Source organism: Arachis ipaensis, chromosome B8, assembly GCF_059453495.1.
Source record: "Arachis ipaensis isolate K30076 ecotype BB chromosome B8, ASM5945349v1, whole genome shotgun sequence".
Lineage (NCBI taxonomy): Eukaryota > Viridiplantae > Streptophyta > Magnoliopsida > Fabales > Fabaceae > Arachis > Arachis ipaensis.
In genome coordinates, this window is record NC_142443.1 from 103,198,683 (window position 1) to 103,215,328 (window position 16,646).

General features: G+C 33.8%; 1 protein-coding gene and 2 pseudogenes across 4 annotated transcripts; all 3 read left to right on the forward strand.

Annotated features, from left to right (window-relative positions):
• On the forward strand, window positions 1–3,583 carry LOC148549061 (uncharacterized; annotated as a pseudogene).
• Window positions 3,584–8,022: 4,439 nt separating this feature from the next.
• Window positions 8,023–15,709, forward strand: LOC107613344 (dolichol-phosphate mannose synthase subunit 3). Of its 3 annotated transcripts, XM_016315306.3 has the most exons (5): window positions 8,061–8,352; window positions 10,685–10,978; window positions 13,293–13,402; window positions 14,655–14,762; window positions 15,426–15,709. In XM_016315306.3, the coding sequence occupies exons 3-5, from the start codon at window positions 13,301–13,303 to the stop codon at window positions 15,483–15,485; spliced, it is 270 nt and encodes an 89-aa protein (XP_016170792.1). In that variant the 5' UTR covers window positions 8,061–8,352; window positions 10,685–10,978; window positions 13,293–13,300; the 3' UTR covers window positions 15,486–15,709. The 3 variants fall into 3 exon arrangements, with proteins under 3 accessions (XP_016170794.1, XP_016170792.1, XP_088353599.1); XM_016315308.3 differs by lacking the exon at window positions 10,685–10,978 and having other exon boundaries at window positions 8,023–8,352; XM_088497473.1 differs by lacking the exon at window positions 10,685–10,978 and having other exon boundaries at window positions 13,278–13,402.
• Window positions 8,026–10,678, forward strand: LOC148549062 (uncharacterized; annotated as a pseudogene). The gene is made up of 4 exons (XR_015895751.1): window positions 8,026–8,075; window positions 8,171–8,352; window positions 8,869–9,003; window positions 9,551–10,678. The product of XR_015895751.1 is annotated as an uncharacterized LOC148549062 (transcript).
• Window positions 15,710–16,646: the final 937 nt, after the last annotated feature.

Below are 16,646 nucleotides of genomic sequence, written 5' to 3' on the forward strand. Positions count from 1 at the left end.
ATGGGGAAGCTACAAGGAATTCAGAAGAAGAGGGCTTCACCTGTAGAAAAAGGAAGAGAAAGAGATTGCAAGAAATTAGTGCTTCAATGGCAAGCAAAAGACAAACTTAATGAGGATAATGATCTTGAGAGTGCTGTCTCAAGTACAGATTTAAGAGTGCCTAAAAAGAATCGTGTCAGATTTGTTGAAGAGAAAAATTATGCTGATGAAGTGCTGCCTTTTATGGAGCAACTATTGAATGATGAGGATTTGTCTCAAACTCCCAATATTTCTAATAGTATAAATTCTGAGCAAGATAAAGAATTAGGTGATATTATTATTACTTTAAATATGATATTATTATATTTTCATATTTCTTTTCACTGAATAATTACATTTTTTTGTTAGGTCATCCAGAGACAAAGAGGGTTAGAGGACTTACATTGTTGAAAAAAATTTGGAACATACCTCATGGAAAGACAATTGATGTGTAATTTAATAACCGCAACCAAGTTATAAGAAAAGAAGGCAGAAAACTTGCTAGTTTTTTTGGTATTCTAGCTAGAACTCCTTCAATAATGCCTTTAAACATAGATGACTGGAGATGTTATGATAAAGAGGAGAAAAATAAGTTGTTGAAAATTATGAGGGTAAGAATTTATTATTTTTAATGGATTCTAATTTAATTTAATTTGATTTATTAAGAAATTGCTTGAACATTTTATAGAAGAAGTTTTTTATCCCAATACGTGGTGAGGAATTTGTAAAAAGATCAATTAGGAAGAAATGGAAAGATTATGAATGTGACTTAAAGGGTATATATTTGAGACAGTACAAAACCAAAGATGTTTTATTAAAGAATAAATTGGAACGAATCACAAAAGATCAATGGATTGGTCTTATCTCATATTAGTTCTCTGATAAAGCAAATGTACTTTGAAAGCCTAAACTAACATGTAAATATAAGATAAATATTATTACTGAATCTGATAAGGGTTGTCTTCATTTGTTGTATTAGTATTTTCTTATTTTTTATTATAATTCTGCCATAACTGTAGCAAATTACTTAGGCCAAAGTAGATTCCATGAACATGCATGGAGAAGTAGAACTTACTATTTTACTGAAACTGTATAGAAATAGAAAATAGAAAAATAGAGAAATAATGGCATGTGTGTGTAATAGTGTATTTTACTAATCCATAATGTGTTATGATGGAAACGTACCCAAGCAAATAGGATCAATAGGACAAAGCAAAAAATGCCTCACACGGGAGGATCCAAAAGCATTGCAACATTGATGGATGAACTGGTACTTATGCGTAATTTTTATTTCAGATATTTTATAAAATAATGCACTGTTTTTTTTTTTTTCTGGAACCATTAACAACGCAGCACAGTATATATAATATGAGAACACTAAAAATTTTTTCTTTTTGAACATTTACACATTTACACTTCTCTTTTGACTTTGTCATTTTGTTAGGCCAAGGATGGAATCGAACCTTCACGAGTAGAGATTTTTCTCAAAATTCATAAAAGGCGTAAGGATGGTAGACCATTGGATGAGGAGTCTGCAAAAACAATGGTAAAATGTATGAATTTGTATCTTCTTCTTGTTGTGATTGAAAAGTATAAAGGAACTAAATCATGCATTTAGTTCTAAAATAGGAATATACATGTATCCTCCTTTTTAGCTTCACTCAATTGTAACATTTAGTTTTTTCTATATAGAAACTAATTGAAGAGAAGTTGAACAATGGCGAGCTATCTAATGAAGAATCTATTAATGGTGTTGCTTGGGAAGGAGATGTTTATTCTCAAGTATTGGGAAGTGATAGAAGTGGTTACGTACGTAGTTTAGGACTTGGTCCAACATCTTCTTTATTGTGGGGTAATAAATTATCTTATGGTAAATTTGCTTCAGATGCTTTAGCTAATGAGGTTGCTCAAAAATTACAACAAGAAATAAAGGTGCTAAAGGAGAAAAATGAAGAAGAAATGAAGTTGATGAAAGAAAATCAAAATAAAATGTTTGCTGAATTATTTTTTATGCGACAAGTTTTGTGTAAGTTTGTTTCAACAGGTTCATCTATGACTCAAGATTTCAATGAAAATTCTTTTATGCAGGTAATTTTTGAAATTTGAAATTTTTTCTTGTGAACTATTTTTTTTATTTGATATTACTGCATTTATTAAGTTCTTGATGCTAATAGTGGTCATGAGTTAGCACCATCTAGCACTTGAAATCAGGTTCGATGCTAATAGTTTATTTTCTTGAAAGATTATATCTTTATCTATTATTATTTGAATCCACCACTAATTAACTAATATCGTACATAATATTATACCAGCTGCTCATTAAGATTACTTTTCTTTTTTTGTTTGCTTTCCTTTAATATATGTTTATAAATCATTATATAAAACTTCTCCATCCATAAAATTCTTTTACTACGTGTATATGTATAAATTCTAAACATGCCTATGTAAGGGAGTGGTGTTTGAATTAAATTTGAAGTGGCATGTATTAAGGGTATAAATTACGGTATAGGGACAGTTGTCATTCGTTTTTAGGTGGCTTTATTGAAATTAGGAATATGGTTCTGGACAATGTGCTGATAGTGTATGTGAGCATGTGAAATTATGAATTGTGACTTGCAACAATGAGCATGAGAGGAATTTGGGCAGCTTTTATGGTGCTGGATGTTATAGACTTAGATATTGTAAAAGTGAGTGGAATTGTATAGGATTTGAATTGTAATTTGATAAATAGAGAGACTTAAACCGAGTGTAGCTGGTGAAGTTTTTGAAATGTGAACACGGTGAATGAAAAATTATATTTCAGATATGTTGTTTCAGTGTTTTGGCAACACATAAAAAAGGGGTCAATGATTTTTGTTCTTATTCCCTTTAAATTATTGAAACAAAAGTTTATACCTTAATTCAAAATATAAGCAAAAATAGTTAAACACCTTGTAAAGTAATAAACTGAATCTCAAACACCTTTTCTTTTTTCATTTTTCCAAAACTTGTAAGGGAACCAATTATTTCCTTCGTTAACTGGCTAACATGTTGGTGCATATCTATTCATTTTGTTGTTTAATAGACATTGAAATTTATGAATTTTGTGGCATTTGGTATAAGGGAATGAATAAAAAGTCGAGTGGTAGATCTAACTATTAGTTTACTTCACCCAGATATAACTCAACCATTGCTTCAAGGATTTCTTTCGTAAACTTAAAAATAGGAATAGCAACATAACATATCTACAGATACCTAATTCGTCCCTACTCGATCCGGGAAAGTAATTACACGACTCTGTATGGAGTGGGTTTTCATCTTGGTGGATTCTTGAGCGGAAGATAAGGGGGGGATAAGTTTTGAGTGTGCACCCTCCGCCTATTTCTTTTGACATTGTATGAATCTTGTTTTTCAAATTTAATTTATATTTGGATGGTGTTTATAGTTTTATGAATTTTAAAGCATTGGAACATTAACTGAACTTAAATTTCAATCTGTTATATATGCAGATGCTGTTATAGGAATTGGCATCACTGCAACTGCTGTGGGACTCATAGTTGGTGGCTTTGCTACAGCATTGGCCTAAAAGAATTGAGCATATTTTAGGTTTTTTTTATTTTCTGCAAAACGTATTCAAAGTCAATGAAATGACAAAGAAACCTCTATTATGTATTGACAAATACTGCTTTTAATATTCTAGTTTGTCAAAAGGAGTATTTTAATAAAAAGCTTATTTCAAATTTTTCTGGTCAAAATTCAAATGCAAATCATCATCATCATCATCATCATCATCATCATCATCATCATCATTGTAGAAAAAAATATAGGTTGTTAGTTCTAATAAAGTGAGTATAATTAAAAAAAATAGTCTTTAAGATTTTAGCGTCAATAGTAATGGCAACTAAAAGTGAACAATGTTCCAATCTTAGAATTACTTTTAGTGGTCATATAAATTGCCAAGAAAATGGCCGCTAAAAGTTATATACTTTTTGCAGCCATTAAAACAGTCTTTACCGGCAAATGTTATAATGGCCACTAAAACCTTTTAGCGACAAAGCATAAGACAACTAATGTCAAATTGCCGGTAAATGTATTAGCGACTATTTTTATTGCCGCTAAAAACAAAATAAATGGCTGCTAAAAGTAATTATTTTTGTAGTGCAAGAACAATGTTCTATCCTTTATCTTAGTGTTCTATCCTTTTTATTTCGAGATACTAAAAATGGTTCTCTTGCACTAAGATAATAAAAATTCATTTGCTACCTACTTAATTTTGACAAAACATTATGTTTTGATCTACATCTATACAAGCCAATTTCTTTAATGCTCAAAAGAAATTTCCAAGAAGCAAGAAAGGTAGTGGAGCTCTATATCTGATGCTTGCTATTTGTTAATACAACTCCTTATATCATTTTTTAGAACAAAGATATCTTGATAAACTTTGCTCTTATATCATCTTCATTTTCTATAGTAGTAGTTAACTCTAGAGTTATTATCTTTTTGAAAATTCTATATTATTTTTTTTCTACTTTATATAATTTAAGTTTGAATATAAGTTCTCATTCTCATAAAAGAGAGAACAAACTCTATATATTTATAGTTTAATTATCATACTTTTGAATATGATCTAAATATTCTTCCTTTAAAAGAAAACAGTTCAAATCCTGCATTACTTTGTTGTAATTTTAAACACTCATAAATCGAGAGAAAGGGAGAGAGAGTAAAAACACTATATATATTTTTATATTATAATTATATACATTCTATTTTACTCAAACTTTTGTTCTATTTTTAACAAAAAATATAGGAATCTCAATGTTTTAATTGTAGTGTTAAAAGAAAATTAAAGAGATAAAATTAGAAGATAAAAGAAAATAGGGTAAAATACTAAATTGGTCCTTATGTTTGGGCGTAATCGTATTTTCGTCTTTAAGGTTTAAAGTGTCCTATTTGAATTTAAAAAAGTTTTATTTAGTTTCATTGTAGTTCTATCGTAAGGTCAAAGTTACATAATTAACGGAATATCCTACATGATAGCAGTACAAGAACAAGGTAGATAAGCTAGAGAATAAGTACAAGCTCCAAAAGCACAAAATCAACAGTGGATGCATCAATACATTTATTTATCATTCTCCGTAGTTTTATAAAAAAAAATATTTCATTTAAATTGTAAGAAAAATGATAAATAAATGTATTGATGCATCCACGGTCAATTTTGTGTCTCTGGAGTTTGTACTTGTTCTCCAGATTATCGACCTTGTTCTTGTACTGCTGTCATGTAGAACATTCTGTTAATTATTTAACTTTGACCTCACGGTAGGATTACATTGAAGCTAAATAATTTTTTTTTGGATTCAAATATGACACTTTAAACTTTAAGGACCAAAACAGGATTACGCCCAAATATAAGGACCAATTTAGTACTTTATCCAAGAAAAATGCAAAGTGTCGAAAGCAAAACTAAAGCTGCAGAAATAAAAAAAAAAAACAGAAAATTAAAAGAAGGATGGAGAAGGAAAGATAAACGTAAAACAAAAGAACATTTAAAAGCAAAAAAAAATTATTAAGAAAAATTGAAAAAGTAGATTACAAGTGTTTGAATTTAAAAGAATCACTTAATAAGATTCTCATTTTCTACTTTGTAATGTCAAAAGGGCCGAGAGTATTTTGTGTTTTTAAGTATTTTTCAAAAAATTGAACTCCCTGCATTGTTAATCTAAAAACCTATGTATAGACTTTTCTATATCAATTGATAGTTATATCTTATACGTCGCTTTCGACAAATTCAAATTGTATTTGCAATTATTTTTGCACTTTTTGTCTACAGTCAATTGAAAACTTTAGAAATAATTGGACTATCCAATAACCTAAACTACCTCAATTAAAATAAATAACATAGCATAAATATACAAGAACATTTGTAATGTTCTTTACAGCAAAATATTTTGCTTAAGTCATGGCATTTTTACTAGAAAAAATATTACGTAATATTTTCTAATATTAACTACTTAATTAATGAGTCTTTATATCGATATTGCATTTTAGTTTTAAGAAAATACCAAAAAATTTTGTTTTTATTCTTTAAAGACATATATCAAAGATTTATAAGTAATAATAATCAAATAAATACTATTAGTAATAAGTCTTATACAAAAGAAATCAAATAAAACTCAAATACAACATATCATACTTACCCCTCTATGTAAAATAAAGGTTTAATTACTCTATTGGTCCCTATAGTTTCACTAAATTTTTAATTAGGTCCCTATTTTTTTTCAATTGGATCCCTATACTACTTTTAATTTTGTAATCACGTCCTTTTCATGTTAAATGATAAAATTAACATAATATTTTTATCAAAATACATGCGATCAAATATTTAATTAAGTTTTTAATTATAAATACCTTCAATTTGTGAAGAAATATTCAGTTAACTCTAATATTTTGATACTAGAAAGGACTTAATTACAAAATTAAAGTAGTGTATGGACCCAATTGAAAGGAAAAAAAGTATAGAGACCTAATTAAAAATTTGGTGAAATTACAGGGACCAACAGAGTAATTAAACCTAAAATAAAATTTTAAGGGACAAGAGTGAGGGGACTCAATGAAAGCAATTGAAATCATAAAGAAAGCCTACTAATCCTCGCGGCTTCATATTACGTCTTCAAACTTGTGTCACTAAAAGAGTGAAAAAATTTTGGGGTGAGAACCAAACCACAAGTTCTCAGTAGAGGTCGAGAATACCGTAAAAGTAAAAAATAAGTCACAAATAGTTAATTTAATTCAACATAATGTCTCTTTCCATATCTTATTTGCCAAATATTATTTTAGGTTCGTCTAAATCATGAAAACGGGATTCTGGGAGAGTTATACAAGCATCGTGTTGTTAGGTAAAATGGTGGAGTGCTGCATTCTGGATGGCGAAAGTCCAGTAACCGAAAAGATCACTAGCTTACGCTCTAACCCGAGTAGCATGGGACACATGAAATTCCGTGTAAAACAGCAAGGATCACATTGCAACGCTAAATATTCCTAGATGATCGATAGTAAAATAGTACCGTAAAGGAAGGGTGAACCCCATTAAAGGGTAAAATAGAACATAAAATTGTAAGCTTCCAAGCAGTAAAAGAAATCCAGCCCGAGACTCTAACTGTGTGCTTGTTAAAGAATGAGCCGACGACTCATAGACAGTGATTTGGTTAAGGGAAACTCCCAGAATCATAGCAAAAGCAAGACTTTATAGCATAATTATCACTTTCTATAGAACCCAACCAAAGTGATTTATTTATGATTAGACTGTGACTTGGGTAAAATTAAGTAAATGTCTCAGTATCCCGTGTTGTAAAATAACGCAGCTTTAGGAATAGCAAAAAAAAAAAAAAAAACCCTAAACCCACGGATATCGCGAGGATTATTCACAATGAAAACAACTAGAAATCCAAAATTTTTTTTCAAAATAGGACTTTGTTCCGTAAATAGGCTGCGTTTGTTTACCGGGACGAGACACTAAGACAGGGACACAAACACAAAATCGTGTTTGATAGATGAGACACTGAATTAGTGTATTTTATGTCCATCCTAACAGAAAGGACATTGAGACACTAACAAAAGACACAATTTATTTTTTATTTTTTTATTATTCTTGTTAATTTTTATTATTATATTTTTCATCTCAAATTTTTTGAATGAAGATTGAGAATAAATTTTATTTTTATAATTTATTTTAATTTATTACCAAATAAAATATAAGAACAAAAAATTTTATGTCATTATCATTTGTGTGTTGTTTTTAGTATCTTATCTTGTTCTATTCTTAAAAATTATGGTTCTAAAAATCGGACCGACCGGTCGAATCGATTCAATAGAGACCCCAAAAAAAGGTCCAATTCGCTGTCTATAACTACTCAGTCACAAACCATTTTAAAACCGTTGAACTGGCTAGAAATCGGCCGATTGGACCGGACCGAAAACGGGGCGGCTAATGTATAAACGCTCCCGTTTTGATTTTTTTTAAAAAAAGGTAAAATGTACCCGGTCAATCACCCACCCCTTCCCCCAACCAACCCCCCCCCGCGGTCACTAACGAATCTCACACTCAGACTCGGACACTCTCGCTCACCCCCATCTGAAGCCCAAAACCCTAGCTTCCTCCTCAACGGTTCTGCCGCAGTGACGCCGCCGTCCGTGTTGTCGCCGCCGTCCGTGGCTTCCTCCTTCGCCCTTTAGCGAACCCAAGCCCTCTCTTGTTGGCTGTAGCTCGGCACGTCATCTCCATCGTCCCTGGCTTCTCTGTTCGAGGCTTGGAGCAGCTCGTCGCCGTCTTGCCGCTCGCCGTCCGTCTCTCCGTCGAAGGTTAGTGGCACTGCGTTCATGGAAATTGCTTGCAACCAACTCGTATATATGTATTGTGCAATAGGCCTTCTCTTTGGTACATTCTTTTATATATATATATGCGCTTAGGATTTGAATTTTAGGCGGATTCCTATACATCCAAAAGGGAATAAAGTAAACTGCTTTTCAATCTATTTGTCTGTTGGTGATAGTGCTAATTTTACTGCTGGTTGGAGCAAAATTTGTGAATCGATTAATGGAAATGAAATCATTATTCAAAATTTGTGCTGCTACTCATTGATTTTGTGCTGCTGCTGAGTTTTTAATTTCTGAAAGTTTTTATTGAAATTTGGTTGCTGCTGCTAAATATGAAAATCAAATAATTACTGAAAATCTTGTGCTTTTGCTCATTGATTTTGTGCTGCTGCTATTTTTTCAATTTCTAAAATTTTTGTTGAAATTTTCTTGCTGTTGCAAAAAATAGAAATCAAATTATTATTGAAATTTTTTATTTTTGTTTATCTTTATTGATTTCAGGTTTAGTGTGGTTACTTTATGCTCTGTTTAAGTCTCTTGTTAATGGTGTTTTTGATTGGGTTTATCCTTTGAGAGCTGCTGTTAGTGTGGTTTGCAACAAGTTCTTGCGGATTTTGATGATTGATAAATCTTTATGTTGGTATTTAATATTTGATTTTTCTTTTTACTATTTAACTTGAGTTTGTATTTTGATAAGATCATATAGATTTGGCTAAAGACATTTTATGTAGTGTTTTAAATTTGGAAAATATTTTAATATTTATATTATACTATAATTATATTTTAGGATGTCTATTTATAATTTATTTAGTATTTTATTTTAAAACGGTTCTTCTGGTTGAACCACTGGTTAGACCGGTTGGACCAGTAAACCAATGAACTAGTAGCTAGAGCGATTTGATGACCGGTCCGATTTTCAGAACCTTGTTAAAAATGCAGCTTAAATGAAAATGGGAACTGAGGTTCCCGCCCTATCAGAACCCACGAAATTCCCACTAAAGTGAAATTCCTTAAATGCCGAGTTAAATCTCAAAGTAGTCCTAAACTTGCACTCCGCATCAAAGTGATCTATGAAGTTAATAATTACTCAAATTTGTCTCCGAAATTGTCCACCGGGACTCATAGTAGTCCCTAAAATAATTTCCGTCCATCCTTGCCATTGGAAAGAACTGAAATGACGTAGTTTTGTATTTAAAAAATCCCTTTTGGGTCCCCCTCCCCAACCACGCACTATTCTTCAACTGGGCCTCCAACCCCAACCCAACCCTAACAACTACTCTCACATGCGCCACTGTTACGCCGCCATAACCAACTCCCTTCTCTCTCACTCTCTCTTCTCCCCTGCCCACCACCTCCTCCACCGCTCCAACAACCTCTCCGACTCCTTCATTTGCAAATTCATCATTGCTCTCGGCAATCGTGGCGATATCAGGCGCACCATTCACTGGTTCCACAAAGCCAAGAGCTTTTCACATGGCCGATGCTTGTTATTCTGTAACGCTGTCTTGGTTGTTCTTGTAAGAGCCAATCGGATCAATTTGTCAAAGTCTATCTTTGACCAGGTTGTGGAGGAGGGTGTGTTTGAGCTCGACGTGTTCACTTATACCACCATGATTAGGGGCTTTTGCAAAATTGGCATGGTCCACAGTGCACTCAAGGTGTTCGTGAAATGTTTTGTGCGCCCAATTCGGTTACTTACAACACTTTGATTCACGGGTTTTGCAAGAACGGTGATATGGAGGGTGCCAAGAGGGTTTTTGATAGAATGGTGGAAGTAAGGGGTCAGAGTTGCAAGCCGGATGTGGTGACTTATACTACTTTGATTGATTGATATTCAAAGAAAGGTGAGTTACGCGAAGCTTTGGAGTGTATGGAGATGGTAAAACAGGGTTGTCATCCAAATGTCTTGACTTACAATACGTTGATTGAAGGCCTTTGCTTGGGTGGGAATGTGGGCGAGGCCATGAAGATGATGACTAGGATGTGATTGAATGGTTTAAAAGACAATGTTACCACAAACACCAGCATCATGAAGGGTTTTTGCATTGTGGGGAGGTCTGAAGAAGCTATCATACATCTGAAGGAAATGGACGTCGTTTTAGTCCTCTCTAATGGCAAGGATGGACGGAAATTATTTTAGGGACTACTATGAGTCCTGGAGGACAATTTTGGGACGAATTTGCGTAATTATTAACTTCAAGGATCACTTTGAGGCTCGAGTGCAAGTTCAGAAACTACTTTGAGATTTAACTCCTTAAATGCTGCTCGTATAAGATGTGAAAGATCCCTAATTTTGAACCTCTCTCTCAAACGGCAGCGCGACACTCTCATCTACCCCTCCCTCTCTCCAACCACGCTCTGGCCCTCCCCCCTGTTTCCGTCGCCAACACCAACCATGCCGTCGCCATCGTCTGTCGCCGAAGTCTGAATGTCTCCCGTGCAAGCTTCGCCGTCGCCTTCCCGTTGTTTCCGTGAGCCACCGTCGCTGAAGGTCTCCCGTGCGGAAGGCCTCCCATCAACCAGCGCCGTCGCCATCCTTTCCCTTCGCCGTGGAAGGTCTCCCGTCTCCCTTGCGTCGCTGAACCTGTTCTCGCCGGCAGAGACCTTCCAGGTTCATCTTCCTCTTCTCCTGAAACTGTTACTGCACCTTTGTGTTGTTATTATGTTGTTAATGTGAAAAATTTTAGTTTCTGAGTGTTGTTGGTAGTTGGGGTTTTTATACGATGTTAATAGATCTTATAATTTTATTAATAATGACTGAGTTTGCTGTTTTTGGTGTATGCATGTAAGAATGAGGGTAAAGTTGGTGTGAATGATTGAATTAGGAGTGATTGCCCTGTTTTGTAGTTCATTTATTAATTGTGGTCCTCAATCCATCACACTGATCTCTTTCTGCAAAAGCTTCCTGACTTGACTACATCTTACAAATTGCATTTTGTGACTCAACTATGAGAAATTGAGAATGTAAAAAGCTGATTTTGAAAATTAATTGAAACTGGGCCATACAATCATGTGTTTCACCAAGCTATGATTGTCGACCAAGATTTGTTATGTTGTTTTCTTGGAAACTTTTCTATTTCATTTTATTTTAATTTGTATGTTGGAGATTTATTGTTTATGTTATTATGTTGAATGTGTTTGAATTATGTTTAATTTGAGACATTTTAGTTGAATTGTAAGGAATTTTATCGTGGTTTTGTTTACTTTTTATTTTTATTTTTTAAAGTTTAATATCCATGGATGCCTCCTCGTGGGGGGATAAATGGGGACCATGACGAGGATGGATTGGGGATGTGGGCAATTTGCTAAATGGGGACGGGGGAGGGTCCCTGCCCCCATGGGATACCATTGCCATCCCTACTGTCTTTGTTGCCTTGCTGCCTGACTGCCTTTGCCCACATTCTCTCTCTCTCTCTCTCTCTCTCATCCTGTCTATGTCGATCTGTACATCATTCTTAACCGTTGTCTTTGGTGCTCTGCTGCCATTCCATTCCTCCGCCCCATCATTGTTCGTCTCTGTCTCTGCCATTTCTTTTCCTCTATTGTTATTGCCTATCAATGTTTTTTTCCCCACCGGTAATGTAGTTTAATTGCTTGCTTTGACTATTGTGTTCATGGAATTATTTGGTTTTGTGATGTGTTATGAGTGTTCTTGTTGATGAAGGTGTATATTGCCAATTTTCAGTTTAGATCTCGATGGAATTGAATTCCTGTTAAATTCATGTGATGCGTGTTTTCTTAAGTTAGGAATTAGTTCGTTAGTAATTCGATTAAAGCTATGTTTGATTAGTTCTGTATGATTGATTGAATCTGAAACTTCCAGGTGATGTTGGGAAAATTGCGCATGGGCTTTGAGTCATTCTGAATTATGAAATAAATTTCTGGAAATCCCATCTGATGGAAGATTTAATCAAATTAACTCATTCATGATCTGAATTTTCGTTATTCTTGATTCCAAGCCATGGCTGGGGTCCTTGGAAATGATTTTAAAATGTTATATGCTTTTTATGGTGGAAGAAGGTAGGTTAAAAAAGAGATTAGTAAATACACTGGTTGTTAATTAGGCTGTATAAGGATTTTGAATACACTGTAATCTGTTACTTCTGCTACGGTACCAAATCATCACATAGTTCAAAGCATCCCGTGTTACATAGGGTCTGGGAAAGGGCCACACACAGTCTCATTATGATTTCCATGAGAGCTCTTCTTTCAATTGCATTGATGTGTGGTGGAATGATTGCATGGTTGCTTTGATTTGGTTAACAAGTGTTTTGAGGTATGGGACTAGTGGCTTAAACTTCCAAGTGATGCTGGGAAAATTGCGCATGGGCTTTGAGTCATTGTAAACAATGAAATGAACTTCATGAAGATCCCGTCTGATGGAAGTGGAAAAATAATTAATATTGATCGAGTAGTGCAAGAGGATCTTTTTCTCTTATTGATTCTAGTTACTATTGATTCTTGTTTTACCTTAGCTGGTGGTAGTAATTTGTTCTGCACTATTATGTGCCTATTTGTTAATTGTAATTGCAATTGCATGCACAGATTAGGCTATATATCCATTTTAGCAGTTTAATACATTTGATAAGCGACAGTTGCAGATTAACTTTCATTTGTTTTCAACTTGACAAGGTCTTTTCCAAGCTCTATCTGGTTAGATTGTTCTCTTCCACTATTTTTCTATCTGTTGTCTTAATTTATCCTTTTGCCACTTGCCACCACCATTAACGGGATTCATGATAATGGAGGGGATGTTCTTCGATTTTTTTATTTTTGTTTATTTTTTTATTTTTACTTTTGTTGCAATGGAGCTCCCAAAGAAATTGTGTGTTTTTATCTTTAGCCACCTAAGAGAGCATCCAAACATCCTCATAATATCCTATGTAATAAGCATTTGATAATATTTATAGACTATCAATTTTCAGATTGATAAATGAAGCACATTGTGAAGATTTTCTCATTGGTGGTGGCCATCACTGCATTATGGATTGGCCTCTTACAATCATCTGTAATTCCACGTAGTCATACTTGGCTGGTAAGTAGTTATGTCATTATATGCTTGATTCTTTGTTTATCTTTTTAGTTTTCTTTTTTGGGTTTCCGAAAATTTTGGGCAAGGGTCACATGCAAGCTGTGTTGCACTGGTATGGCAAAATTGCCAAAGTATCCGTATCTGGTAGTCTGGTACGTATACGCTTCTGGTCCGCGTGAACACTTCTAGGTACCATGATCTCACTTACCCACCACCATTCTTGTCCTCCAATCATCGATGGCAACAAAACAGCAGCGGCCCGACGGTGATGTGAGCAAGCTTGATCAGCATTTTCAGAAGTGGTGGATCCATGGTGAGTTGCCACTTGTCATCTCTGTTGTGTCTTGCGGACAACCTCGAGCTGATCATTCCTAGTCACACACTGCTGAACGCCGTAAAACCCTCTTGCTTTTCCTTTTAAAGTATTTTAATTTGTTTAATTCTCTTTTTCCCCCTCCATTTTCTGCAATATGGTTTAGGATTTTCCTGTATTTAGCAAATATGTGGTTAGTCCAGATTGAGTGGGTAAATATATACAAGAGAATGCAGACCTTGGAAAGGAAAAAATTATTAGGATAACTCTTTTATCATCATATGAATTTTAGTTTAGTGCATTTTAAGTAGTTTAGCTTTCTAATTATAGATGAAAGTTTGAGCAACACTATACACTATATTATTTTATGTTAAAATTGGTATGTGTTCCGTTTATCATATAAAGTTTTAGTTTTTATATTGTATAAAATTAGCTAGATTTTTGTATCGTTTAATATATATATATGGTGGCTATGAAACTTTGGCAACACTTTAAAAGTGTAGCTAAAATTAAGGTCACACTTACTGTTTGGAAACACTTTTCAATTTGAAAAATCTAAAACATTAGTGTGATCAAGTTAAAAAGTTATGCCAAATAATAAAAGTATGACCTAAATTTTAGCTACACTTTTTAAGTGTTGGCAAAGTTTCATAGCCATTAGAATCATATGTATAGACACACTTTTTCACGCATAAATACTCCACTTTTTTGTAAAAAAAATGTTTTTTTTTATGTACTCGAATCCGCACCATTCCGTTACCAATGCAACATAGCATGCAACAGACCTTGTTAATTTGTTTGCCTAATGCCTACAAGCAAAAAGCTTAAATCTTTTCCCACTGAACCAATACCATTGGCAATTTACTTTCTTCATTATTGTTATTGTCTTTTTAGTATGATAATTTGCATGATACTGACTATACCTTATTTCTGTCCGCACAGCTACCAGTCTATTTTGTTGTGTCTTTAGGATGTTATGGTCTGTTAATGGTTGGAGTTGGTCTAATGAATTTCCCAACTTGTCCTCAAGAAGCTCTGCTGTTGCAAAAGGTATCATTCTATCCTTCTGTTGGTTACAGATTGATGTCTTCTATTATTAGTCATGGCATGTGCATTTCATAGTGCCTGGCATATATATAGATATGCTTGGATGCGACTATGAATTGAAATAATTTCAGGATAGAAAAATGTTTCCATTTCATGGATACTTTTCTTGTTTGTTTTTAGAATGTAAAACTGGATATTGTTGAGATTAAAAAGGTTGTTGAAGGAGAAGATATCCTTCCAAAAATGAAGTTAAAACAAATGTAAAGAAAAATAAAAAAATAAAAGGAAGTAATAATAACAGATTTGCTAAACTACCCTATCCAAGAAGTTCACTTGAAAATAGAACCACAAAAAATGTCAAATATTCCTTCCTCAGCTATCGCATGTTGTTCTGTATCTTGGGCTCCAATGTAATTCACTTCGATTCTTTACTGGTTTTGGTATTAACCATGTAATTTTGATGGTTCTAATGTTTTCGGTGTTTTGTTGTCGATTCATCTACGTATTGATCCTTTTACTTATGGGAATGTTAAGCTTGGGGCAGAAGGATTAGAATATAATTCTGGTCTCCAAATAGAACTGATTTTTTAAGTAGTCCTACAATTGTTAATGTTATTATGAATGCGCTTGTTGATTAAGAATGTTGCTTATTTTGCTTCTATCTAGGACATTGTGGAGGCCAAGGAATATCTGAAGCAAAGAGGAGTTGATGTTAGCTCTAGCTGAATAATAATTTGTTGATTCAGAATTAGCTGCTAACAATTACTTAATGGGAGTAGCAAAGAATTTTGTCAAACAATGTACTCAAATACTAAAGCGGGAAATGTTTGGATTAGCACTACTGTACATGGAATTCTTTTTACTTCGATAAACTTTTCTTTTCTTTTTATCTTTTTTGTAATTAAATTTTGAATCCTGACTATGTTTATGAAAATGTTTCTTGACAGTATTCACATGCTCTTTTGAAAACTTTAGTGTGAGAATTTAATCATTGTTGCTGGGTGGATATTTTGGATAACCCAAAACGAATTATATTATTTTATTTTTTGGGTAAAATTGTATTATTTATTTTTTGTCAAATCAAAATTGTATTCTTATGAACGTATTAAATTAGTATAAATTTGAAGTGTGTTTTGACGAGTTGAAATCCATTTTGGCTCCTGAAATTTTCGATCGGCCTCAATTTCGACCCCCAAATTTATAGTTATCCAATTAACACCCTCAAATATTAGATTGTGTCTCAGGTTTGCCCCTGTAGCTATCTTCATTAACGGAGATCTGATGTAGCACGTTAAGTTGACAAAGTGTGTATTCACGTGGTACTTAACTTGCCATAATGGATGTGTGATGAGTGAATGACGTGGCAAAAGTTGAATGAACTGAATTTCTCCAGCAAAGTCTCGAACATATTGGGAAAAGATGGTTGCAAATTGAGTTCATTCAACTTTTGCTACATCATTCACTCATCACACATCCATTCTAACAAGTTGGGTGTCATGTAGATACACACTTTGTCAACTTAACGTGCCACATCAGATTTCCGTTAGCAGAGATAGCTACGGGGGCAAGCGTGGGGCACAATCCAATATTTGGGGGTGTTAATTGGGTAACTATAAATTTGGGGGTCGAAACTGAGGCCGGTCAAAAATTTTAGAGGCCAAAATAGGTTTCAACTCGTATTTTGACTTTTGAGCTTCTTCCAAGGCTTTTCAAAGTGAAATATGAAAGCGGACTATTGAGAAGAGAAGCTTTTTGTCGACATTCCTCGTGAATACAGAGGCCCTTAGGTAGTGTTTGTTTAGTGTTCCTGTCCATCAAAGATATAGATATGGGAGTACATGTGTGTTGTTTGTTTTGTGAGACACAAAAAAGAGAGAGACACGGTTA